This window comes from Agelaius tricolor, unplaced genomic scaffold (assembly GCF_023055355.1).
Source record: "Agelaius tricolor isolate 1412-34295 unplaced genomic scaffold, bAgeTri1.0.p SCAF_1, whole genome shotgun sequence".
NCBI lineage: Eukaryota > Metazoa > Chordata > Aves > Passeriformes > Icteridae > Agelaius > Agelaius tricolor.
The window spans coordinates 49,604,442-49,632,169 of NW_027269261.1; the positions used below are offsets into that span (position 1 = coordinate 49,604,442).

At 37.0% G+C, this 27,728-nt stretch overlaps 1 protein-coding gene across 5 annotated transcripts in view; it reads right to left on the reverse strand.

The window, feature by feature from the left end:
- Positions 1 to 3,729: 3,729 nt before the first annotated feature.
- UTRN (utrophin) overlaps positions 3,730 to 27,728 on the reverse strand; it is a 339,422-nt gene continuing 315,423 nt past the window's right edge. For all 5 annotated transcript variants that reach the window (XM_071433386.1, XM_071433396.1, XM_071433405.1 and 2 more), the window contains 7 exons: positions 24,796 to 24,861; positions 17,110 to 17,268; positions 16,487 to 16,730; positions 10,100 to 10,208; positions 8,584 to 8,670; positions 6,513 to 6,535; positions 3,730 to 5,862 (listed from right to left, as the gene is read on the reverse strand). In XM_071433386.1, the coding sequence (XP_071289487.1) occupies positions 5,854 to 5,862; positions 6,513 to 6,535; positions 8,584 to 8,670; positions 10,100 to 10,208; positions 16,487 to 16,730; positions 17,110 to 17,268; positions 24,796 to 24,861 (697 nt within the window). In that variant the 3' untranslated portion in view covers positions 3,730 to 5,853. The remainder of the gene's footprint in view (positions 5,863 to 6,512; positions 6,536 to 8,583; positions 8,671 to 10,099; positions 10,209 to 16,486; positions 16,731 to 17,109; positions 17,269 to 24,795; positions 24,862 to 27,728) is intronic.

A 27,728-nucleotide genomic window follows, 5' to 3' on the forward strand; every position in this document is an offset into this window, starting at 1 on the left:
AGATGATAGTGCTCAGGCTTCCAATGGGATTAAGGCAATAAAGCGGGATTGCATCCTGGGCCTCAGGAGAGAAGGCTTCAGCCTGTTGGGGACCAAGAAGAAAACAGATATACTGCCCAGTTCTGCAGGGATAGGGTTAGGAAAGCCAAGGCCTGAGGGGATACAAAAGATGTAAAGAATGACTTTGAGTACAGCAGCAGAAAACAGCAGGCTGGGGAAAACATGAGCCCACTGGTGAAGAGGATCTGGTGACAAAGGGCACAGGAATGTCTGAGATACTGAATCCCATTTTTATCTCAGTCTTTAGTAGTAAGACTAGCCAGAAGTCTGGAGCAAGGGAAGATCTCCTTGATGGAGAAGAATTGGGTTAGGGAATGATTAAGCAAACTGGATGTACTGAACAAACTGGCCATGGGATGTGTTGGGCCATACCCAGGAGTGCTGTGAGACGTGCCTGATATCATTGCAAGACAGCTTTTAATTACCTTTGGAAGGTCATGGGAAACAGAGGAAGATCCTGAGGACTGGAAGAAGGTAAATGTTGCTTCAATCTTCAAAAATGAGGATCTAGGTAACCCTTAACATTCTTTACTCCTGTTTGCAGTTAAATCAGTTATGTGGATTGTCAGTGGCAGTTACTATTGTATCTTCTGTCTGTTCTCTTATTTATTCAGGTGTACAACTTCATTTGTGGGTTAGGTGAGTGATCTCTGCTGTCCTTATCTCAACTCATGAGCTTTTCTTATATTTTCTCTCCCATGTCCAGCTGAGAAAGGGAGTGATAGAGAGGCTTTGGTGGGCATCAGGTATCCAGTCAGGGTCAGCCCACCTCAGTCAGAAAAACACTGAAAATGTCTGGTTATCTGACTGCATAAAGAAAGTGACTAACAAGAGCATGAATAGTTAATCTGTAAATAGAGATTCAGAGATGACATGAGAGAGGACGGATAGCAGAGCATAGATGCTCAAGTGATGTGTGATGTTTTTTCATTTTCTTCTCCTCTCCAATATACTCAAGACTAGCACAGCTAGTAATTCTGTGCAGCTCTCCTGGATTCTCACTTTTAATAAGCAGGCTTCAATTTAAATGATACCTTTGTGTTGGCTGCAGCAGTTGCTGCAGTGCTGAGAGGCTTGGGAAAATGAGCTGAGCCAGCTCATTCCTGGTGTCTGAGGTGTTTAGAAAAGCAGCTGATGAAAACACCACCTACCCCTTCTGAAGGTGGCTGCTGCACTCACAAACAGCTGTTCTTTCTTAGGTATAAATTTAAGTTGTAAGGACTGAAATTTTTGCTGGTACATCATGAAAGTGCCACTAAAGACAGAAGATACATTCCCCAAGCTATGTGAACCAAGAATGATTTCACCTTTTCCAGCCTCAAGAACACTGTTTGAGGAACATGACAGCTGATGACTACTGAGAGCTTTTTTGCTTCTAAGGTACAAGAGATCTCTTCCTGCTCAAATATTCTCTTCCCCTCTAAAAGTTGTTTTTTGGTTTTTTTTTTTTCATACCCCACTGTTATTAATTTACACCTTGCCAGGATTTGTAAGACTGATTTTACTGCTGTTGTTGTGGGAACAGAATTCTCAGCCATATGGCATGACATCTTCATTTCTACACGACAGGAGACAGGATCCATTTTACAGTTTTGCAGTGCTGCAAAGAAAAAAAAGCCCTCATGAATAATTTTCTTAGGGAAACTCCATATCAAAGTAAGAGAACAAAAAAATATATATCTAATGAACAATTTCTTTCCCAAGGGGTAATTTGTACTGGAAATGCTTAAAACACTATTCTGGTTCTCCGCATAAATCCAAAACTTGCCTATTACAATAATACATTTTTAATTTGGCTGAATTTAGGTTTGTTTAGCTTTTAAATTTTGTGATTTGGTGGGCTTTTTGCGGTTGTTTCTTGGTTGGGTTGTGTTGTTGGTTTTTCTCCAACTGTAGAAATAACAGAAGAGAGGACAGAACCCCTGACCTAGGACAAGGAAGTGCCACAAATTGTCATGTGTATACTGATGGTCTGTGTCCAGTATTTCTGACCTAGCAGGGCTGGTGTCTCATCATCTAACTATCTTGGTTTTGAATATGTGAAGAACCTTCTCTTGGTCTAAAAAGAAATAATACCACCCATATTAAGATGATTGTTTCCCTGTGAAAGTTCCCCTGAAGATGAAGCCCCAATAATAGAAGGATTTCTACCCTCTGATTCTAATTAGATGCATCAATCTTGCATCTTCTTTGAAAAAAAGGAACTGACATGTTAATAATACAGCTTAAGGGTGTTTTCTAATGAGAATTTAAACTGATATGCTATCAACCAATGCCATCCATTCTGGGCTGTGCAGGGTGGTGTCCCTCCTGATGTTTTGCATAGATGTGTACTTAAGACTCAGACATAATCCTTCTCATGAAAAGTATCAGGTTGGCTTTATTGGGCCTGACACAATAGCAGCACAAGAGGCTGGTTAGTGCTTAAAGGTAAAGGTTGGGTGGAGAAGGGAGGGAGTGCTCACCTTTGCATTCTGCATGGAGGGACCAGAGGTGGCCACGCACTGACACACTGTCCCCAGCACTCTTGAGAAAAGCCCTGTGGCTGGTGAGAAGTGGGTGCCATTCTGCTCCCCATGTCAAGGGCCAGGACCTCTGTGGCACAGCACTGAAGGATGACTTTTTAAGCTGAGTACCTTCCTTACAGGTGCCAGCATCACAGAACTCTGGTGCCTGCTACCTTGGCAATCGAGGTACGCAGGGTGCAACTTGTAGATAGGAGCACTTGCATAAATTATTCCCAAAGTCAGCCCCTGGTACACCTCTCTCTTCTGCTGCCTCCTACTCTACAAACATATAACTGTTTTGTTTTTTTAAATCGAGTAGTCTCTTCATTTTAAGACACATTTACTGTTTTAAATACAGGACTTAATTTGACTTTATATATAATTTTTCTGTAGTTAAATTCCTTGCTAACTGCTGAATCACTTAAATAATATTTCCCTACAACTTATTTGTTAACCATCCTTTCACAAACTGAGGGAAAAGGTCATCACTTTGACACTTATGTTTGACATTTGTTAGAGTTTAAAAATAAAACCCAAACAAAACCCAACAACTAAACATTAAAGCAGTGCCAACTGTTATGATAAGGAAACAGAGTTGTTAGGACTTTGCACTTTTTTTCTCCTTTAAGTGTAGCAATTCTAACACAGTCATTAAAATAACTTGCATTAAGGCAAATACCTGAAAGTTAGAAAGTATATTTTCTACCTTGTGCTGCAGAATACCTAAGGCTGTGGTTCAGCTGAGTGTGTTGACTGAAAGGCACCAAAAAGCTGAAGACTAATTCACAGTTGTCCTATTTGACAGGGCTTCATGCATTATTGCTGTTCTGTAATACATATACAGAACATTTAAAATAAAAAAAAAGGCAGTCTGCTTCTCAGCTATCAGATTTACTACCTGTCATGAAACTGAGGAGGATTCTAGACTAAAATCATTCAAGATGGAAAACTAGAGAAAATATGCAAGATTTATGAAGAAAAACATTACTGCTTCATCTCATTTATATAAACTCAAACCACACAGAGAAATAACTAGGACATAGAAATTGACTACCACAGCTTGCTCATGTTAATCTTCAGAATGAAATTTCAGCATTTAGCAATGAGATGTGCCATCCTTGAAGCCCAAAAAACTTGGAAGAACTCCATACTTTTTCTCATGTTACTGCAATATATATTCCTTTTATTTATTATAGTCTCAGAGGAAGAATGTTACAATGTAGTGTTTGAAGCAGCATTTACTTGGCAGCAGAGGACAAAGGATGCATACAAACACAGGCAGAAAAACAACTTTATACATAACCTCATATTCAGAACAAAAATAAAATCCACCAAATTCACTACTGATTTCTTTTTATACTTATGTTGGGAGTATTTTAAAAGATTCTTTGCCTAGAGAATTATGATAAAAGCCAAGTACTTTGCAGAGAACAGAATGTAAAGCTATTTCCAATACTACTTATGAAGATAGGTCTGAGGTAGAAAGGTGGTCATGGTTTTCCTCTTCTGTAAAATGTGGGGTTTTTTTCTTCTCAGAATAACTACATTACATTTAATAGGAGCCAGCATCTTCTCTTCTCTTCTTGATAGCTTTGCTCCACTTGCTCAAGACTAATACTTAGTTAGCATCTGAAAAGCTCTGTAAAAATGCCAAGTCTACATCACCTTTGAGAGGTAAGCACTATCATCCCCATTTTACAGATGGGAAAACAGAGGCAGAGTGGTTAAATAACTTGCCAAAGGGTTCAGAAAGAACTGGCACTGGTGCCAACAGTAGAAGGTGGTCAACACTGTGCCTGAATCGCTCCTTGAGCAGCAGCAGTTCAGGAGTAAATACTGTGGGTGCAGGACAGTCTGGCTGCCAAAACTTCACAAAGCCACTAAAAATTCCTGACCTGCTCTTTTAATGTCCGCTAGCATTTTTTTAGTAGCAGAAGAGAATTTTACACCTCTTTCAATACCATTTTAAGATAAGGGTTTTTTTCCTTCAGTAATAATTAAGAACAACACAGCTTTGTTTCTCTTTACTATACATGAAAGGTATTGCATGCAGTTTTACCAATTCAAGGTATATCCTAGAATTAAAGCAAGTGTCCATGCAGCATTGTAAACTCTGTGAAGGCATTAAAATCTCTGATGATAATCCTTAAACTGGAGATCAGATGATCAGTAACATACTTTCCCACAATTATCCTTATCAAAAGTAATAAAATAAATAAATTATCTTAAAGATAAGGATGATCTGCAAGATTACAATGCCAAATGATAATATCTACGTGCACTGCAGTTCTGGAGAAAGTTCTGTTGCTAATAGTATTGGAAAGGGCTTTCTAATTGTCTCTTCACTCCCAAGAGGCAGACAAAAGAAATGGATCTCACAGAAATGAGCTTCACTTCATAGGCTGTAAATTCCAAAACTTGAAGCAAGTTTGGCCCAGCAGGGAAAAGCAAAGCTTTGTCTCTGAACAAAGTTGGGAAGGATTACACTAACTTAGTTCTTACTAAAACCAACTTAAGCTATCATCTAAGTCCTCTTTTTAGCTATCTCCCGATTCAAAGTAAAGTAAAGCTTAAAAAAATAATCCTCCAAATGGAGTGTTGTCTGGAAATAACAAAAAGGAAGTTAAAAATACCACTTAGGTACATGAGGATGCTAATTATTACTTGAAATGAGAGTTTACCTTGTTTAATTGAATTAAAATGTTGTATCTTGCACCTAATGACAATTGTTGTTAACCAGTAACAATAATGCAGGTTATGGGAACTTCATATGCCAATGCTGAAAACGATGCAAAGATATTCTGAAATCTGTGTGTTCATATGGTTAACATACAAATAATCAGTACAGGATATTACATGTGTGAGAATACAACTAAAGGTACTTTACAATGCAAAAGCAAAGAGCTGAAAGGAATGTATGAACGTAACGTTTTGCTCCAAACTCCTTATGCAGTTCTCTTTATGATTATCAAAAAGAACGTATATAAAGCCCCTGCCCCTTTTCCCCTGGCTGTATATTTATACAAATCAGTGACAAATATTCCACTGCTCATTAATTTACAGTTGCATAGAAAGGGAAGAAGGAAAAAAAAAAAGATACTATAAAAACAACATCCTTTTCTTTGGGTATTCAGTGTTGTACTGTTTCAAGCGGAACACGCGGTGGGAGCACACGGCGTGTCCAGGGTCCCGTGCAGGTTTGTGATGAGCGGAACGCGCGGCCGGCAGAGGCAGAACAGGGCTGTGCTGTGTGCCACAAGCACTGGCTGACATCCCAAGGAACACCTCACATGGCCTGTCAGGATGAGAAACAGCATCAGTACCAGGAGTCAGCACACACAGAAACTTCTACCTGCTCTGGGCTCAGTCAGCCCAGGACTGTGATGGCATCTTACAAAACCCCCCTGTCTTAAAATTTAAGTGTATTGGCCTGAGACTAAGCAAATAACTGAGGCAAATAGTTAAAAGAAATCTAAACTGACAATACTGCAATGTTTAAAGTCCGTGTTGGAGTGGTTGCCTATTCAGTGCAGACAGTTTAATGCCTAAGGTGCTGTGTGGCTCCTGATCTTTGTGCTCTGGTGCCCACAGCTCCTGAAAGTGCACCAGGACATATGGACATCTTTGCAAGAACCAGCTTTGATATTGCAAGCTGCTGCTGGCTTTAAACCAATTGGCTCAAATAAATGCAAGCTGGTTCCATCTGGATAGCAACACAGACCTGCAGAACAATTACACCTGTGGCAGTGCCTGACCTAGTAAAAATTTTCTATTACCTCTGATATTTTGGAATCTGGCCTTCCTGTTGTATCAGTCTAGCTCCCAAACAGACCTCTATAGAAAAATGTAGACAAAACCCACCCCCGCCCCTTTGTTTTAATGGAACTTTTCACTTGCTCTACTTTGTTTCCAATGCCTATGCAAGTATGTAAATATGTCTCATACCTGTGGTCTGCCAGTGAAACTTGCTGCAAATAGAAAAAAAAAATGGTTAGAAATTTACATGATTTTGCATCTTGACAGTTTAAAAACAGTTATTATCAGGAAAACACATACTACAGAAGAAAAAAAATACTTATCTTTAAAAGATTAAACATTTAACAAGAAATGTGTTGCAGTGGTTTAATTCTTCATAAACTTACTTTCAACAAATTTATAGCATTATAATGATATAGTTAAAACTAATTGTTTCATTTTCACCATCTGTAGCCATATCTAAACCCCTGAGTGATGTATTACAGTATCATCTGTTCAAAATTCTTTGCTATGGACATCACTCAGATGTACAGACAAGACTTCTGCACAGTGTAGTACACCTGCCTTCTTCTGAGGACCAATGACATAAATAAGGAAAAAAGGGCATTATATCCATGATCAGTGGATCTGAAGGATCTTCCTTAGGAAAACTCAGAGTCTAATGCACTTTGTTGGGAAGGTCAGACTAATAATCCTCATTCCAGGCTTCTAAAACATTTAAGATATGAATCTAAAAGTTAAAAAAATTTACTTCAAAGTAAAAGACATTCTAGAATGACTGAATGAGAGCAAACATAAGTAGTACCTACTAATTGGGGCAAGGTGGTTTAAGCTGACAATGGGGAGAAATCACATGAAATCTGGAAATGTGCTTTCTTTTAATCTTAAATGCTCAGATAGACTTCACAATATGAAGGGGCCATGGTTTTCACTCGCAGTATTCTCCTATCTCATGGTGTTTGCTTATGGAATCAAAATTTCTTTCTGTTTTCCAGTCCTGGAGAACAGCCATATTACCAAGCTTGTACTAACACAATGTAATTTGCATGTAGCTGTATAGTCACCTAGCAAGACAGTAACTTTCAAAACCAAGAACAAATGCTTGAGTTGCATTTTATACCAATTATACTGATTTGTATACACACACATCCTCCAGGAGTGCTGAGCAGCTCCACTAGTTGTTGACCTCAAATGAGATGCTCCTTAGAATCAAAACTTTAATTTGCAGAACAAGGGGCTCTGAATTGTTGAACTCATCAAAATCAAAAAGGATAGCTGAAACAAGACCTTTTTTGCTGGAACCTCATTTGCTTTTTCAAAACATGCAAGTTCCATCTTCTGTGATGCAGCAATGTGTGTTCAAGACATAAAAGGGGTGTTTTAACAGGTCCATAGAGTTTATGAAATAGCATGGAGTTGAGTCTTGGTGCTTCCAAAAGGACTTGGCATAAACAGTCACTCTCTGACTTCTGCCTTTTAAAACTGATCATTAATTTTACATTTCATTTGAAGCTTCCAACAGTTTTGAAAATATATCAAAGTTTTCACTACTGTTTTTCTTACGCAAAAGAGCTGAAATACCATGTCTTTCTCTATATATATGTATAAATGTATTTTACAAAACCTACCATAATACATGAGACAGATTCTCACTTTTTCAAGTGCAGTGACACAGTAAGCAGGATCAGGGGAAATGAATGTCAGCTGATACAGGACATGCATAGGAACAAGCTGGTTTTCCTTTTGATCTCTCTTTAATAGACACTGAATAAAATATCAACTTCCGAAGCATTTAAGCAGGGAAAGGTGTTAAATGCTGCATTCACAGATTTCCTCTGGTCTATTTAATAACTAGCTCAGTAATTAGTCTAAGGACTTTTTTTTTCAAGCTTTATTACAAAAACTGCATTCAGAAATTCTGAATCTGCATTCACTTAACTTCTACAAAAGGTTTTCATCAGCAGCTAGTGAGATTCTAGATGTCTTTCCTCTTATTTGGGCACTGCTGAAAATTCCACATTGAGCTACAGGCTTTTCTTATAATGAATTGCTTCCACTTAAACAAGAACATTTATCTACCTTCAAAAGTAGTGTATATTGAGGAATTTTAAGGGACAGAATTATACAGCTTGCATATATTACACAAGAAATCTTCTCAGAGATATTTATTCTCCTAGTCAATACCACAAGAATTATTTTTTTTTCCAAAAGACCACCTCAAATTCAATATGATTCTCAAGACATATTTTGTTAAACTTACAGCAGCAAGCTGGAAATGTGTTGTTGATTTGCTCCATAACATCTGTTAGATCTGTGTTGGTATCATGAGGTGGAACTAACAAGTCATCTGTAGATATGACAACAGAAAAATCATTTTTGTAACAAGGGGAGAAAAAAAGGACAACGACATTCTAAAAGGCATTCTTAGCCAACTTTCCAGTTAATTACTCCTTTACATTTCACAGGAAAACAGTACCTGAAACCTTTGTAATGTGCAGGAACTATCATCGATAATTGCCAGCCTTGGGAGAGGACATGAAAGTTACATTATTGATTTGCAGTCAAACTCATTTCTCTTTCATTAAAACTTAACCATTGCATCCAGGATTTAACTAGAAGTTGCCAGCCAGGAACAGTATATAAACATTTACAGTTAAATAAAATTACAAGATGAAGTAATTAAACTCAGTAGGTACTCTATTAAAATTCAGTTCCAGTTGCAGATGATTTCTCATGTAACTTTCAGAGTGAATACACCATTTTTTCTCTGAAAAAATCGCAACATTTATCTTTTAGGTGGTCTTTAATCAATATGTGCCAGCCATTTCAATACTGCTAAAATCCCCCTTGGCATATCTTTGAAAAATGATGCTTAAAATTAGCCAAGAGAATAGTTAGGGAACATAACTGGCTATGTTGTTGGCAGTTTTATTGGACAGCATCTTTCATACTGCATGAAATCAGACTCAAGTTCCATGTTTTTCCAGATAAAGTAAAAACATAGGTTAATGCTGAATGAAAAATGTTCAGTACACAAAAGAATATTTTTTCTGTTTTCTACAGAAATAAAATAATATTTAATCTATAACACAAGGCTTAAAAACAGAAACAGGAAGAATTCGTACATAAGATAATTTGAGAGAAATATTCTCTCTTTTCCCCTACTTTTGTCCATGCAATGGTCTAGAGTTATTTCTGCTAACTCATGGTGAAATTAGTGAGTTCTGATATGGAGAATTTAAAATAATCTTTCAAGAGAGAAAGAAATCCCTTAATGTGCAGAGCCTGTACCCATAAATATTGAATTTTTCCTAAAGATGTGAACCTTTTGGGAGTGGGAACATCAAAATACCAGGATAAGCAGAGGTTACACAAGAATTTTTAAAGAAGACAGCAAGTGTAGATTACATTATTTGGACATTTGATCCTTTATCTGACAGATTACTTGGGTCCATGTGTACTGTAGGACAAACAGCTCTTGGCCACTTGAAGTCTGGTTCCCCTTTCAGTGAGGATGGACTTGCCCAGTAAATTCACTTGGTAAGAATAGCTGGAACCAAGGAGTCTATTGAGAAAAGTCTGTAATTCAGAGTCACATGGATTCTTAGGATACCACAGCTCTTCACAAGTGCGAGGAAGCAACACCTCCAGCTGCACTGAGCAGCATCGCAAAGATCCGCTCCTTTTGATTTACAAATCTGTCCAGAAGGTGCCAACAAACCCTTCCAGTAGTCACCTATGGCCTCATGAGCACATTATCTGATGAGAACACTCACCTGTCTGATGGAACTGCGAGCTTGTGTCCTGCTCCAGTGGGAAGCCCAGGGCAGAGTGCTGGGGCGAAGCACAGGGGGAGGCGCCATTCACCCGGGAGTCCGACTCGGGCTACATTAAAGACAAGAAGACACAAATTTAGGTTACTTGTATTCACATAATTTAATTGTAGCCTAGTATGTAGCCATTTTGTTCCTTTCCTTTTTTATGTGCTCTTTGTTGTTTGTTCTCCAAACTATTCAAAGTTGGCTTAAGTCTATACAACTGATGAGCAGTAAAAAAAAGCCAAACCAAGAACTTGTTAAAAGAAAATCTAGACTTAAGAACAGCTCTTACAAGACTCCAGTTGATGGTCTTGTTAAAAACGATGTTCTGTTGCATCACAAAAACACAAGGTAACATACAACACATACAGTATGCCGAGGTTCCCCGTCCAGCTCTGCAGAAAGACTACACAATGGGATCATTTAGGTTGTGTTTTTCTGCATGGGTATATGCACACATATACACACACAAACAGGACATTCATCTAGAGGCCCATAAAAACTTTACAAGGATGACTAGGCATCCTTAAAAACAACTGTTCAATTATGAACAGATTTGTAGAACTCCAGAATCAAATGAACACTCAAGACAGATTCAAAACAACTTCATTAAACCCAAAAAGTGGTAGCCAGCCATCACTCCTGCTGATGCTGCTTCTCAGCCTTGTGGAAGACACTAAATTTGCAGGAATTTGTACTACATAAACTCCTGAAAATTATGAGAATTAGCTTGCATACTTTGAAAAGAAGCTTTTCTGGCCTCATAAATTCACTTGAAGAATCACAGAAATCAATATTACATTCAGCTGTAACCATGTGTGTGTTTGAGATTACATTTAAATATACATATATGAACAGAAAATAAGAAAAGGCTCAGAAATATTGGAAGGGACCTTATTCAGGCATTTTCCCCTTCTTTTCCTTCCTTTCTTATTTTAAAAATTCCTTCAAGGAAGAAACTGGTAATACAGTATTTGAACTCCAGAAGTGATCTGAAAAAAACATAAGTGAAATAATATTTACATCTGAGGTAGATTTAACTAAAATTGTTGCTGCTATCACTTATCTTTTTGATTGCAAATCATGAGATTACTCCTAAACAGCTTAAGAAGCAGGTTATTTAAGTAAATCTATCACAAGCAGATACTGAAGTATTACAAAAGAGCATTGCTTTTAAGATCTTTTTGAAACTGAGCAAGTACCTAGAGCAGCTATGAGACTTGATGCAGAGTTAGAATACAGAATGGCTGTTAATTTGTGCATAAGTTTGCTCCTTTGAACTTCACAGCCTTTACTGAAACACTCAGTTTCTTGAGATAGCCTCCAACTTAACAAAAACAATCTTCAGTAAAACTCCTCTAAATCTTATTTCTTTCAGCATGATAATACTAAAGGCCAGCTTAAAGACTAAATCAAAAAAATTTAGTCTGCATAGGAGACAAAGAAAAATTGAAATGTTTTCAAGCCAGAGAAGGATTTCACTGTCAAGACACTTCTGTGAACAGTGAATTACTATCAGGTAGTTAAGTAATTTGCTGCTCAGTACCAGGCTTCAATCCAGCTAAAGAGTCTAAGTAAAATGAGTGTGGTGATTTTGAATCAGAGAAGCATGGGATTGCTTAACCCAGGCAATTCTGTATTGCCAGGAACCACTGTCTGAAACGTTAGAGCTGTAGTGGTAAAGAGAGGAAGCAAATTCTCCACAGGTGAAGAGTCTTTTCAATACAGAGCAACAAAACTAACTCCAGCAGCAGTCACTGCTTGCCCACCCCACAAACAGGTGAACAGAGAGAATGTGAATCATCCAAAATGCAAACTTGCACCCGGAGTAAATCTCTGCCTCTGGCCCTGTTCAAGCAGCAACTATGAATAAATTGTGCACTGATGAATAAGGGTGAATGAGATCTGTGCTGGACATACAAAACTGCAGCACAGCAACACATAGGCTCAGTCAAGGAGACTGAGGCACTGCAAAGTCAACAGCTCATGTTGATAGACAGAAACTAAATGCCTACAAACTCAGGTGAGGAGTTAGTCAAGGTACCACTTAGTAGTTCTATTCTAAGTGATAGAAGAGCACCACAGAGCACCAGGACTGTCAGTGGATAATCTGAGAGAAAACAAAATATACTTGGAGTACCTTACATTGATGTACCATATGTTGCTGTAGCAATATTTCAGAATGAAATATTGCAGCTGGATTTAAAAACAAGTCAAAACCCACAACACCATCCTCTTCTAATCAGATGGCAATGCCTGATTACATAATTTTCATTTAAATATACTGATAAATGATACACTGCATAGTTTAAGTCACTGCAATAAAAAGAAAAGCCTAAACAAACAAAAATTCTTCCAAATTAAGGACAGTATTGTTATGCAGTTGAAGAGTGGGGTTTGGAGCAGAAAGTGAAGGTTTGTCATAGTGGTATAATTGCCTTAATATAACAGTCAGATACTGGAAAATGTTAAATGCAAACCAGTTGAAGATATGGCATGATTTAACAATTTTATTGTTGGAGAACTTGAGAAAAATAACAGTAGAAAATCACATTGTATTTGACTCCAATTATATAACACCTACAAAATATAAGCACTTCCATCCTAACCCACTTCAGGCATAATGAAGTTCATGTATTCTTATTCAAAACAACTCAGCAGACAGCCCATAAGCCAGAAACCAAAAGCAAATAGCTCTAGATGCTATTATACACCTGCTGCTTCTTCTTGAAAGAAATAAAAGCAGGGATACTGAGCATGCTTCTATGGGAATGAGGGAGAGGTTTCCAACTCCAGTCTTAGGGAGTTTTCCAACTTCTTTTCTAGGAAAAACCAAGCAAAGATGTGAAGGGACAAATAAGTCCTTCTCCAGAAAACATAAGTCTTAGTTTTATTTCGGTATTACAGCAGTTTTTAAAGCATTTCAAAGGAGATATTTATTTCAACCAGTTTTAATCTACAGTGCCTTATGCCTCCTGCATACACTATGCCTCCTGCTGGTGTCCTTCCCAAAGAAGAGCCTGAAGTGCTCTGTGGCTTAATGGACAGCTAAGACATACCTGCTCTTTCCTTGACTTCTGCTGCTTTTGGTAAAAACCAAACTAAACCTCAGTGTCCCCAGTCTGAATCACAAAAAACCTCAAAAATGCCAATTTTACTACCACATTCATTACAGATGTTTCTTTGCTCCAGAGTTTTTCTCCCAGCTACAAAAGAAACAAACTCTCCTGTGCTCTTCTGATAAAGCTCTTCTGCTTTCAGCTGGAGAGAGAGTTGCAGGCCCTATTTACTCTCTGTCTGATCATACAGCTGTTGACAGATTATTTTAGCTCCCACTAACTTCAATATCACATCCAATATGAAACCTCTATTCAGTAGCTCAGAGAAAACAGAGAAAAATTCAAGCAGACTTTAAATGCCCTTCATTATAGGTCTCACTTTGACTTTGCAAATGCAGCATCTATAAAGGCTGAAAAAAGAAAAATGAGAATGGATTATTTGTGTTTTCTCAGTCTGATTAACATGTTGGTATCAAAGCTGTCACATGCCAGTTCTGTTTCACCTTCCTCTTTGGCACCCTAATCAATCAGGCAGACAAAAATGACAACATTCTGTGACAGTTACCAATCCTCTGGGCTTGCTAAAATAAAAATAGTATGGTAACCTCAGAATTGTGACCTGAAGTAGACAAATGTGCAGTGAGGATGCATGCATATTTCTGCTGAAGGTGCTCTCTAAAGAATGTCCTAGAATGCTCTCATCTAGATTAAGCAGCTACTACATGAAAGTTTCTAAATTTCATTAACTCTCTACCCCCATATCTGTGTGTAGACAGACTCACTCCAATCTTTTGGAGAAAAAAAAAAGTCCCAGTATTTTATACTCAGTGGTATAAAACACTGTTCAGGAGAATAGGAATTGGGAGAGTTGCTGTTGATAGAATAGACAAACAGATGGCATGAAATGCCAGCCATGGCAAAGATATTGCTGTAAGACAGTTGTGTCCTTTAATACTAGTAATTATATTGTTGTTATATATTTGGAGATTGAGACTTATGAGTACCTTTCTTGCAAATCATCCTTCTCATTAATAAGAAAAGGTATTCCTTTCATCCCCTAAAAATAACTGGCACAGCCGGTAAAAGCAAAAGAAACAAATAAATATAAATAGGCTTCCAATAAAGTCCTTCCCCAAGCAGTGAAAGAGATAAAGGCTGTCCTAAAAGGTAGTGGCCAAGCTGACAGAACAACAACCATGCTGAAAAGTGGTCATTTTTTCAGAAAGGGGGCAGTAATAGAAATCAGCGTTGCTTCGTAATTCTATCAATGTCAAAAGAAATTTCAAAGAACATTACTAAAAATTTAAATTATTTATAATTTCTGAATCCCCATCAGGGGAGTAGCCATAACATTCTGGAAATAGTTTGTGAAACATCTGGTAAATTAAGTAATGATATGTATAGAGAGGCACATTGAAAAGTCACAGACAGGTTATAAAAGAAATAATGCAGATCTTCTCATATACTTGACTCTGTATGAGCCACTTTATTAAATGACAGAGTAGAAACAAAGACCTTAGGAAATTATACTTGGAACAATCAGAAGCATGGCATGACTCCCACAGAGACAGGACAATGCAGACAGAAAGCAAAAGAGCAACAGTATACAGTAAATGAGTTGTAAACAGAAATACTGAAAAATGTCACCTCTATTCTGCTTTACCCTATCTGAGCCCAAAAGCTGCAGAATGCCTAGAAAATTCCAAAGGCAGAAATGGTAAGAATTACTGTCCCTTCTCCCACCCATTTTTTCACAACAAAAATGTATACCCTAAAGGTGTTACTAGAATGGTGTAAAGATTCCAAAAAGATTACAAAATTGTGAGATCATCCTCAGCTACATTAGGGAAAAAAAAAAGGGGTTTTAAGGGGTGAACAAATTTCTGCTCTAAGCACTAAGCTGCAAGGGACTATGGGTTTGGCAGAACTTCTGTGTTCTATTCAACCATGTTTCTTTGCAGATTTTAAACACTTCTCTGAAAGACCAAGTATTGGCCACATATCCCAAGATCATTACTTTATAAATTATTATTAACAATGCACCAGTTGCTATCTTCCCTATGAAATATTACAGCTACTCAAATACTGATTAAAATGCTAGAATAAGAGTATCAACAAAAAAATTTACTCTGCCAGAGGGGTAGGGAAATCATTGGAACAGATGCATCTAAATCTTATTGAGCCAAACCTGCCTAGAAAATTGACAAAGTCAGCCAGCAAAACAAACAGCAAATACCTTAATCCCTGTAATGAGAGTATGATCTACAGCAGGAACTTAGGCCATTTTAATACCTGGTTTATGTAGCCTGTTTCTTGGCTTAGTTAAATCCCCTACTACATCTGACCCATAGAAGGCAGGAAATACTTGCCTTACCGTACTCTGACCCAAACATAATGATAAATTAGAAGAAAACATTCATACAAATTTATCTTCATTACTCAAGCTTCCACACATGATGGTACAAACAACCATCTCTAACAACACCTACGTTGCTCCTCTTATTGTGGTATTATGGTATAGGTTGCTCCTGTTATTTCTATAAGCCAGGTGTGCACATGCTGACTTCCAGAGCAATCAGTGTTCCTTCTGCCAACAAAGAAATCTGATGATCTCCAGCTACCAGCACCTGCTAAAAGTCTCTTACCTTTTCACTTGTGTGAAAAACCACTTTGCTGTAGTTTAATGGTCTAAATAAGCCACTCAAGAGGAACTGGATTTTTAATGTAATTAATTGCTCCTTTGTATTTCAGACATATTTTTGGCCATCTGTCTCTGGCATGCTAAGAGAGGTCTGAGTGACTAACTGTGGTAAACATAAACATATTATTTAAGGAAAGCATCTGGTAAAACTTAAGTCAAACATGGAATGTGGCTGGCATCATTACTTGGAGTGGGGTCTATATTTTCTTCCCATGCTTTTTAATTAATGAAAAGCTATTGCTCTTGCTTGTGTTATTCTCAGTGTTCCCTAAGTTCCCATGATCACTCCAGCACATGCAATCATTTTCTGCTCATTTGACATTAAACATGTCAAAAATAAGAAATCAGCAAGAAAAACAAGAATCAGCAATCAAAGATGACTGATTTGAAATGCCTTAAATAAAACAAGCATCTTCTAGATCCATTTTTTAACAATACTCAGAGTGTAAGAAAAAATATCTCATTAGAAATGACTGCAACAGACCAAGAGTACATGGTGAAAATATCTGCAGTAAAATGTCAATGCCTTGGCTCCACCAAGAAATCCATTGTGCAGAAACCATATGGGGCAAAGTGTACAAGTACCTGCTCGAGTAGCTGCCGTAGCCTGTGAAGCTGAGACTCCAATTGTTTATTGTGATCTTCCAATATTTGCATCCTTGCTTCCAGGCGACCTTTATGCTGCCTCAGGAGTTTAGCTTCAGCAATGAGCTCGGCATCTTCAGAAGCATGTTGAGGTGACACAACAGAGTCAGGAGGTGATGCAAGAGGGTTTATTCCTCTCTGAAGATGTTGCTCCTTTAGTTGCTCGTATTCTATCTGCAGACTCCTGGGATATTGAAAAGTGGAGAAGAATGATGACTTGATCAAGTAAATGAAAATAAAAGACTTCCTAGATCAAACAATGTTAGTATCTCCAACTAAGAACACAAATAGCTCAAACAAAGACAATGTCTTGACTTGTGTTTTATGGGGGATTGAAAAAAAGGCAGTGAAGTAAAAGTGAAACTAATTTATTTCTTCACAGACATCTCCCTCTTCTAAAAGAGCCAGCCTATGCACAATATCTGCCTTGATTGTGGATTGTTGTTTGGGGTTTTTTTGCTAAAATCATAACTTCTAGGTCTTTCTCATCTTCAACATAGTACATGCATAGCTCAAACAACAACAAAATGACAATTCAGACACCAGTATGATGATTATGAGACCTTTGCTCTTCCTCAAGGTCAGCAATGATACGCTCCAACTCTCCCCGCTCTTCCTTCTCCACTGACTTGAGTATCTGAGCAGGACTCTGTGGCTGACTCACGGGTGACTCTCCTCCCAGTGTCTGACAATACTGCTGGATAAGGGCATGCTCATCCTCTCTGAAACAATAAAACAACACAGATAAAGACAGAGCAGTAAAACATTTCTTATGTGAGCAAATATCTCTATCAAGCTGAGGGATTTTGTTTGTTTATGGAAAAAGACTAAGCAAGAAGAAGAAATTGAGCCTGAAAAACATACTGAAAGGGAACCATAAAAACATACAACGCACAGGAAAAAAAAAAAGATTAATCTGTAGTAAAGGATCAGTTTAATCTATGCATAAAGAATAAATGCTGCAAGTGGTTTAAAAAGAAAGAATGAAAACAAGAATCAGTGGTTTGAAAAGAAATAATGAAAACAAGAATCAGCAATCAAAGACGACTGATTTGAAATGCCTTAAATAAAACAAGCATCTTCTAGATTCATTTTTTAACAATATGTGACATTTTTTAAATTTTTAGGAGATAATTTTGGTTTGCTCAATTTACCTGATAAGATTAGAGAACAAAAAGTCCCATTAAAATTGGAGAAAAAGTTCCATTTTTATTCCCCCATTTTGATATACACATACAAGACCTTGAAATTCTGCATTTGTAGTAGATTTCCTTCTTAGAGGTTCAGGGACAGAAATAAACTATAGCACTGTCCTCCTCCTGACTCACATGAAATTACCTTCTGGTAAGGAGATACAGAAGTCCTGACACTTTCAATTATGCTTTAATACTCAAATGAATTTGGTTTTGCACAGATGTGCCTTACTTTCCAAGTTGCTGGCTTTTCTCCATAAATAAAGTCAGATGGATAGAAAGTGAAAGACACCACATCCTACAACCAGTTTACTTGCTTGGTCCCTCAAGAAGGATGAATCAACAACAGAAAAACATATACTGTTCATTTTTAAGAGAGAGGTTGCTGCAGCAGTAAAAATGATGAAAAAATCCCTCCTTAAATTATTTCCCTTGACTGACTACAAACCAGATACTGCACACATTATGATATCAGGAAGTATTGGCACAAACTTTACCTTAAAGATCTCCTACAGTTAAAGCATGGTCAGAGCAGAGTGGCACACACATTGGCAGTATATACACACATATTCAGATATTATTTAGAAAAGAGACTTTTTCACATTAAAAATATTTTACATGCTAACATTTTACCTCCTATTGTTGGAAACTAGCAGTTGCAAATTGTGCTATCCACTGGTTATAAAATGAAAAGCATCCGCAAAATCAGAAGTTCACTATATGCAAAGAATTTATTTTCCAAATAAAAGTGTAATGGAGATTTTCAGGAGCCTTTTAAAAATTTCCTGACAGTCAATTTAACATCTTTCATCACAGAATTTCCAAATGTTCTGTCTCATTTGAATGAATAGTAAAACCAGTTATTAAGAAAAGTATACTCTGGAAGAAACAGCAGTTATTTCTGTAGCGAGAAATAGTTTATAAATAAATGCATGTAAAAGTGAAAATCATGAGGTGTCTTATGGGAGATGCATATGGATTGGGGTGTACATCAGAAATAAGTTCGAACTCTTGGGACAAAAGTAGAAAATGTTCGTGACAGGAACAGATGAGAGTTGCATAAATACTGTTTGCGAAATGAAAAACCTTACTTTATCCTGTTAAAGTACCATTAGCTCAGTATATCAATTTAAAAGCATCATCAGTATTAGAAACAAGACAGAAAGGCCAAAGATTTAATAAATCCTGATTCCTGGTGTGTCTCTCTTGGAAAAGTACTTCTATCATTTAGCAAAATGATTGGGTTCTCTGTAGTACTGCCTAAGACAAAAGTTGTACTGAAGACTAATCTCATGGTAGAACAGCACCAAATTATTTCTTCCCAAGGATAACTATTCACTATCTACCCAAAGCTATCATGTGGCCTTCTACTTCCCAACCCATCATCAAGACTTGAAAATTTAGACTTGTGCAATCCAAGAAATATACATCAAGTAAGACTGTGCCTGCTGAAAAAAAAATCCAAACAAGAAAATATATAGCCTGTGGCAGTTCTGTCCACTGGATGAAAAATCTAATTATTGAGTTTTGCTCTTAAAAATGAGTAGAAAGTTTAAAGAAAATAATGTACATTCACTTATTTCTTAGCTGTCTTGGCTGTTGTCAGTACAGACATGACAACATGGATCTTCCCTGCAAATGAATAAATTTAATGAATTTTTTATTAAATACATATATATAGAGAGAATTAAATGTAATTGGTGTTGCATGTACATTTAAGTCCTTAAAAAAATAGTGACATCCAAGAGTGCTAGCTGAAAAAGAAACAGAAACAAACAGATCAGTGTTTCTTTCCCCCTGTTATCTACAAAACAAAACAAACAAACAAAAAAAGGCTTTTACTGCTTTATCTTCTTCACTACTTGAGTGATCTCAGGGAAATTCATAATCACTATTGTTTTTCATTAATACTTCAATGTCTACTTGAAATTAAAACAAAGGCTAGTGCAGTTAATGGAGTTTGGATCAGGTCCCAATGTGATAATTAAAACCTCATTGTACTTCTATACCCTTTAGTCATCCTGACAAAAATACCCTACTCCTTTTACCCTACTCCTTTTAAAAATTTTTGCCAAAGTGATGTAACCCCTCTGGAGGCTTCAAACAGCCCTGCAAAATGTGCAGAGTACCCTGGGACTGAAATGGCCACAGCGAGCCAAGAGTGACGGCAACTCAATGTCACCCCTTGGGCGAGCACAGAAGCAGAGTTAAGGCGGGCAGGTGAGAGAACACATCTTTATCAGCTGGGCTTCAAAACTCTGTTTACATGTGAATTTCAGTGATACTGTGTGACCACACATACAGCCTTCTTTTGTGCAAGGGTGTTGATGATGTTAGGAAATGTTTACTTGATCTAGTTTAGTCTGGTTGTTTTCATTAGGCATCAAAAAGTTGCTGTTTATGCTTTGAAATGGTGAAATAGTTTATAAACAAAATTTAGAACACCTAAACAGAATCTTTTTAAAAATAAGGCTCCGTACAGCTGGATTTATTATATTTATTGTCAGTTGTTAAACCTGAGAATCTGTCAAGATTTTGCATTAGGTGTAACCTCAATTTTTAATGAAACTTATAAAGGCTTTTAAAAAAGAGTTTGCACAATGAGTTTACAATACAATAAATGCTTATATACTATATTGTGGTCCAGTAGATGAGATCAACACAGCCAAATACAGCTAATTTTATATTTTAGTCTCAAAGTTATTCAGTCTAGAAAAAGCTTCATTTCCCTTCTCTCCCACTGGTTCAGAGCCTCAGAAAGCCTACTGGAGAGGCTGTGAATATTGATTGCTCTTTTTTTAGGCATCACACGTTGCAACTGACAGCATGCTTTCTTCACAGGCACTTGATAAAGGAAGTCTTCTGAAGCAAAACTGTATTTTCACCATGTTTTCTACCTTTGGTCTGTCTTGCAAAATTACTAGTTTGAAAAAACACAACCTTGAACCTGAACCAACAAACCTCATGACTTTAATTAGGATAGATTCATTAGTAGCACAGGAGTCCCAGGACAGGGCTTCAAATGACCTGCAACATAAGGTCATTGTTCTATGCCAGGCAAATACTTTCATTTGGAGAATCTGGGACATAGTTCTGTTGAAGTGGTAGGAGATGGTGATCAGCAATCAAAATAAAAGCATCATGTAAAATTTAATTGCTCATTCTTCCTGGTTGTTTTATTGAACACCCTGTGTGCTTTGAGGAACAACTAGAAGTACACAAAGTCCTTTGACAGTAGAGGCTGCAGTTTCTATTCTGCATTTCACCATAGTACAAAGCAGCAAACAAGACATCTCAGAAGGTCAGACTTGAAAGATGTACATCTCAGAGGAAAAGAACACCCCAACAAAGACACCCAGGGAAAACAGCCTTTGAAGGATCCTATTCTCTTTATGGACATATATTTTCAAGATGTCTTTTCCAAAACATGCATTGTGCATAGAGGAAGCAAGAGGCAAATAAAGCTGCATATAACCTCTCTTTTATTTGACTATGTTGTAGGAAGAAAATATAGATTTCTTGACCATCACTTTTCATCAGTGCATTATTTTATCTGATTTAGAAAACTGCTAAATTTGATTTAAGATAGGAAGATGTGGCTATTTGTGAACTTGCCTCATTGACAATTGTAATTTTTGCTGCAGCTCCCATACTAAGCACCATGTGTTCTAATCCAAATAAAGTGTACATCGACCTACTGATGCTATGAGACATACTAGAATAAGGATGCAAAAGGTACTCAAAAATACTTTATCTAATTTACTTGGTCTTCTCCTAATTTTACCATCTCATGAAATGAGTTTCTCCTTGTGACAAGGTACCCTTTAACCCCTTACATCATGTCACAGTATTCAGTTATTATATACTGGGGCTCCAGTTTGACTTACACCACATTAAGTAGCAGTGCCAGGTAAAAGTATCAATGACCTTCACTTGTGAACCTGTTCCTGCTATTGAAACTGAGTGCAGAGTCCCCTAACAAATAAAATTTCAGATATGTTCCAACTCTGCCTTAAGATGAGTGTGAAATAGCATCAACAATGTTGTGGACATGAAAATAACTACTAGTAAAGGCACAAACCAGAAACAGCTATTAAGTCTCTGCATTTTTTCTGAAAGTATTTATATTATGCCCACTGCAATTCACTTCAGTATGGGCTGGTTAGGATAGTTCATACATTACAGGAATAGGAGAGTTACACTCTTGTCCTATTTCTCTAACAATTTTTATTTTAATTCTAATACAATTTGATAATGATTTATCAAATTGTGAGGCATAGTTTTCTGTTAGGAACACTATTTATAATTCCATGTTGTAAAGACTTAATTTTCTCCCTTACGCTCATCCTAATTTGTGGATAGGTAAGTCTGCTTTAAAGATAGAGATGCTTTTGTATGAATTAAAGCCAAATAAAATTCATCACAACATTCTAGCCTAAACATTTAGAACTGTCTAATGTCAGGAGAAGATGAAATGAAGGGAAAACATTTATATTCAGTGCATTTGTACCAGAAAATTCATGCATGAGAGCATTAGAATGGTTTTGAAGAAGCTGGGCACACTACAGTAGAGACCGTGCCTTTTTTTTTTTTTTTTTTGCTATTTACAACTATTTTTCTGATTAAGGAAAAAGCATTTTTTAATGGACTTCACATATCTTTTGAAAAGGGAAGTATTGGAAAGGCTTAGTCAGAGAGATAAGTCACAATGACACTCAAGAAAACAGGTTAGTTAAAACCCAAGAATTATCTTTGATGAGTGCTTTCTTAATCAAATGGCATATTGCAAAATGTTCTTGAAAATAAACTCATTATGTTTAACTAAGAGCAGAAGTTCTCTTATTCAAATGTAGATGACTTCTTACACATAATCTCTGAAGCATGAAGGATGTTAAAAGTATTGTGAACTTGATAAGACCAAAGAAGTAACTTTCAAAATCAAGTGCAACACTGCCTCTGTTCTATTTTCACATTAAACTGAGGGACTCTTCAGGACTGATAAAAATAAGATCATGAAGCAGAAATCCAATTATGAGAAGCAAAGAATTTGATTTCCAAATTAATAATTGTTTCCTGAATGTTTGAAATAATACTGTAAAAAAAAAAAAAAAAAAGCAGCTTGGCTCAGAGCTCTACATCTAAACTGAAAAAACATGTATTCACATTTTAAATTGCTCCTTTGAATTCTATCCATATAAGAATGGTTAAACCATCCCCATTTCTATATTAAGAGGCATTTAAAAATATAAGTTTGAACTATAATCCTAAACTCCCAATGTTTCAGCAATTTCTGATCCAAACTGGGATACAAACTTCATAGCTCTGTAGTTCCCTGGAAAAACCTCTCCATCAAGAAGGGCTGTCAAGCACTGGAACAGGTAGCCCAGGGCAGTGGTTTGAGTCACCATCACTGGAGGCATTTAAGGGAGGTAGATGTGGCACTCGGGAACATGGTTTAGTGGTGGACTTGGACAGTTGGATTAGTGGTCTTAAAGGTCTTTTCCAACCTAAATGATTCTATGAATATAGTTTAAACTTTAAACCACAGGTCTTCAGAATTTTGAGTACTTCAGTACTTAATGAGAGCATGCATTGTAATCTGCAAGTAAAACAGAAGGTGCCATTGTGTACAGGGTTACTTTCTTGCCCATATTTTGTTTGTGTAACAGTCCCCTGACTGAGACCCAAATTCAGAGGTCCCTCTCACTTGTTGGTACACAAGCTTTCCATCTTGATTTTTTTTTCTAAGGAAAAGGAATGCAGGGAAATTGCTTTAAAATCAACAGCTGATTTACGAGTAAAAATCAAGCGTGCACCCTGCTTTCCACCATTGGGATGGATGGTTGTTTTGTCTTTGTATATGAGTAGACTCATTAATCTCAAAATACACAACTCAAGTGTATGAGCATTTAGCTGCCTTCAAGTTTGCAGCTTTCCTGCCAAATGACAGTATGTTTGCTCTTCTTTTTTTGTGGAAGGGAAATCAAAAGGGAATATTTTGGCTGCATTTCTCTCACTGGTGAGTGTGCCAGTGACAGAAACACATTAAAACAGTTCGCCTGAAAAAGTTTTATTTGGTATGTAAATAGAGTTAATTAATCAGGAAAGAGGCAACATTTAAAGGGGGTCACATGTGCTTCTTTCAAGCAAAGTATTTTAAATTTCAAATTGTTAATAGTGTACTACCTACCTACAGATAGAATAATTTCATTATTAAATTTTAAAACAGGAAATGAAAGTATTATTGAGGCCTACAGTATTTTTAAACTAAAGCTGAACAAGAACAATTTCAGTTTTCCTCTTTAAAAAAGGCTGACGGTATTTGTTAATAACTTAGAAGGGGCAGAGTCCTACAATGCTGATTTAATCAACTGAACTGATGATAAAGTGAGGTTAAAAAATTTGTTTCTACATTAAAAAAAATTATTTAATCCATCAGCAATTCAAGGGGTTCTATGTTTTCCAAGCATAGAAACAATGCATTTTAATTAGTTTTTACAATAAAGATGACACATAATTAAAAAAAAAAGAGAAAATTGGTAAAATTAATGTAGGACTATGTTTATTACAGGACAATTCCAGGTACAAACAGATGCTGTTTCAGCAGCCAGAAAATTGAAATATAAACAAGAAGCAGCAATACTGTTCTCGCTTAGAAGAATCTTCAAAGTATAGATGATTTTTTATTTTAATAAGAAAGTTGTCTAGGGTCTAGCAAAAGCCTAGAAAAGGATTATTTTATTTTATACTATGATAAAAGCAGAAAAGGAATACAAAGTAGAAGGCACAGAGCTGTGGCCTTTTAGGAGTGACATGAAATATGGCCCCTTTTGAAGCAGAATGGCTGACAAACACAGAGTTCCCACACACCATCAAGTGAACATCACCAATTTCTACAACTGGTGCTTGGGATAATTAAACTTATGGAGACATCCTTGGGCTCATACATATTAGCTGCTCTCACTGGCACTAAATCCTGTGTTAGAACTGCTGAAGATTTTAGCATGAACCTATAACCAAAGCTCCTGAGAGGCACAGTGAGTCTGAGTTACTTACACGCTTCCTGTGGTGGAGCTGCTGTCCATGAGGAAGGAGCCATTGGTCCTTTCCATCTGTGCAAGCCTGAAAGGGAAAGACCACAGCTTTCAGACAACATGCTGCACAATTTAAACAGTGGCAGTAGGAAAATCAATTCTACTTAGAAACAGCTCAGATATGGCAATCTTTCTATACATGATTAGGAATAAGCTCCTAGATTTTGTGATGAAAACCTATAATTCAGAGGACTTTTATGAGAAACTTGTGCTATCATTAATTAATTCTACTTGCCAAACAGCAACAAAAAAGTGTATTTTCTCCCTCTATCATAATTATCATTAGCATCACCACAACTCGCATGGCAAAATTAGTTAAAGAGATGTTTTCACAGATGGTTTTCTTTTTGAATTTTCTAAAGCTGGACTAACAAAAGAGGATGAATCCTTTTTAAATATAGAACATGCAACATCTGAAATTATACTCGGCAAATAATACCACACTGTGGACAGACAAGTCCTGTGAAACACCACAAAAAGCAGTATAATTGCAGGGAATCATTGCCTACACTTCCTCATTTTGGAAGCAATTAATCTAAAAAGACCAGATTATTTGACTGTATATACAAGGTCACACAGTTCTTTAAAATCAAAGCAGAAACTTTCTATCTGTTCAGGTATCCAGGAAAGATGTACCTTATGTACACAAGAGATGTACATAAAAATTTAGGAACACTTAATGCTCTACACATATATTCAACTGTACCAAACAAGGCTATTTCCTTTACTATAAAGATATCTTAATTTCACCTATATTTTTGCAAGTGCATTATGCATTACTATAGACATCTTCAAACTTCCTTTTGAAAGGAGTGTGCAAGGCTCTAAAGAACAGGGAACTCTGGTGCCTTCTTTTAGAATGGAGCAACTTTGCCCTTCTCTACATTTGTTACTATTCCTGAGGTCAAAGACGAGGAATAAATGAAGGCACACACTGAATGTCAACTTGATTGTCTATTCCACCTTGGCTGGATTGGGACATTGTGCTCCCACATCTCCCCTAAAGGGAAGAGAATCTCTGAAGTGACTCAGGACAAATCAGATCATCTCTGCTCTAGGACATCTCAAACAAATCTAGTTCACAGTGAGCAACAAGTCACCTTTATAAAGCTGCTAAGCTCAGCATCTTTAAATCTTTTGATGAAACATAATTCTAGAAATTAATCTTCACAGTCCCTTTGTCACATAGGGGAGTAGTACAATCCCCATTACTTTCAAGAGAGAAGGGCCTGCCCTGAATCCCTTAGTGAGTAACAGATATTTCAACTCACAAATGCAGATTACACCAATATCATCACATTTAGGATTCCCATCAGTAATGAGGATTTGCTTGGGATACTATATGGAACCAGCAGATGGCCCTAATCAGGGAGCACAGAGAGACAGGGAAGGGACCCTAGAGTAGCAAAAAGCCTTCAGGGTATGATAGAAACTGAAAGCTGAGGAAGGAAATTAGAAGCAACTCAGAGGTGACACAGTACAAGAACAGGGAGATGGTACCTCATTCCAGGCAGGGGATTTTGTGAACAGAAAAGTGGAGTTGAATGTTCTCCAACCAGAGACAGTGAAGGCTTTAAGCCCTCTGTTTCTGCTGGGCACTGTCTTATTAGGGAAGCCCTGATATTTCTTTAAAGATGCTTAGCTGAAAAGACTAGGACAATAAAAACGATTTACTATTTTATATGTAACATATAAATAACAGATTCAACTAGAAAGGACACAATAAAAATTATATGAAAGACACAGAATTATGTCTTTTTCTAGATTTTATTACTAGAAGAAAAATAATCCTGAGTAGTTTTAGACAGATTCCCTATGAGGCAATTAGTAGTAAATTATCAATTTTGCTAAGCAATGTTGGCACATAACAGGAACAGATTTAGGTTTGTATCCTGAATGATAATTCAGAGCTGCACAGTCCATCTTCAGCTAATCTCATCCTAAGCAGAACTGCTAAGAGGTGAGGGGGAGGAGAAGGAAAGCAGGTATTGGACCTAGTATCTCCACTGATCCTTAATGACAGTCCAGATTTTGAGCTTCATCTGGGCACAAAAAGCCACAGCATTGTGGCACCACAGGCTGAAAAGAGGACACAGCTAGACAGAAAATTCTTCCATCTCTCTAGAGAAATTTGTCTGTTCAGGGGTTTTAATTGATTACAACATGGCGTAAGTTATAGATTCAAAGAAATGTTGGGTGATTAATATGAATGACATGTTTTAAATAACCGAAAGCGCTGTAATAACTTTGTAAGTCATTTTGCTATACTACTAATGAAGCATGAAAATATTTGCTGTTGGGGGACAAAAAAAAAAATAGGCTGACTGTGGGCAGCCCTTCACCTTGATTTCCTGCCCTATTTTCTCTGGCTGCATAGATCAAGTGCAGCATATCCTAGGCATTTTAAAAAAACTGGTCTGAAGAATTTTAAGTTGCCCATAAATTAGAATGCTATTAATTTAAACATGCACTCTGAATTTTTATTCAAAGAAATAAAAAAAGTTAAAATGGCTTTTCAGTTGTGGAGATCAGATACAAGAACAAAACCACCCAAAGAAAAACCTAGTCAGTTCCCATGGTAGTTATTTTTGAGAGGGTGTCTCTGGTTAATATTTCACCATCATCATGCCCTTAACTCCAGATGAGAGGAAATGGCCTCAAGTGGTGCCAGGGGAGGTTTAGGTTAGATATTACAAAAAGTTTCTTCTGTGAAAAGCTGGTCTGGTATTGGAATAGGCTGCCCAAGGAAGAGCTGGAACCACCTTCCCTGCAAGTGCTCAAAAGGCATGTGGGGACATGGTTTAGTGGTGAATGCAGTCATGCTAAGTTAATGGCTGGGCTTGATGATTTTAGAGGTCTGTTCCTGCCTTAATGATTCTGTGATCACCAGCTCTG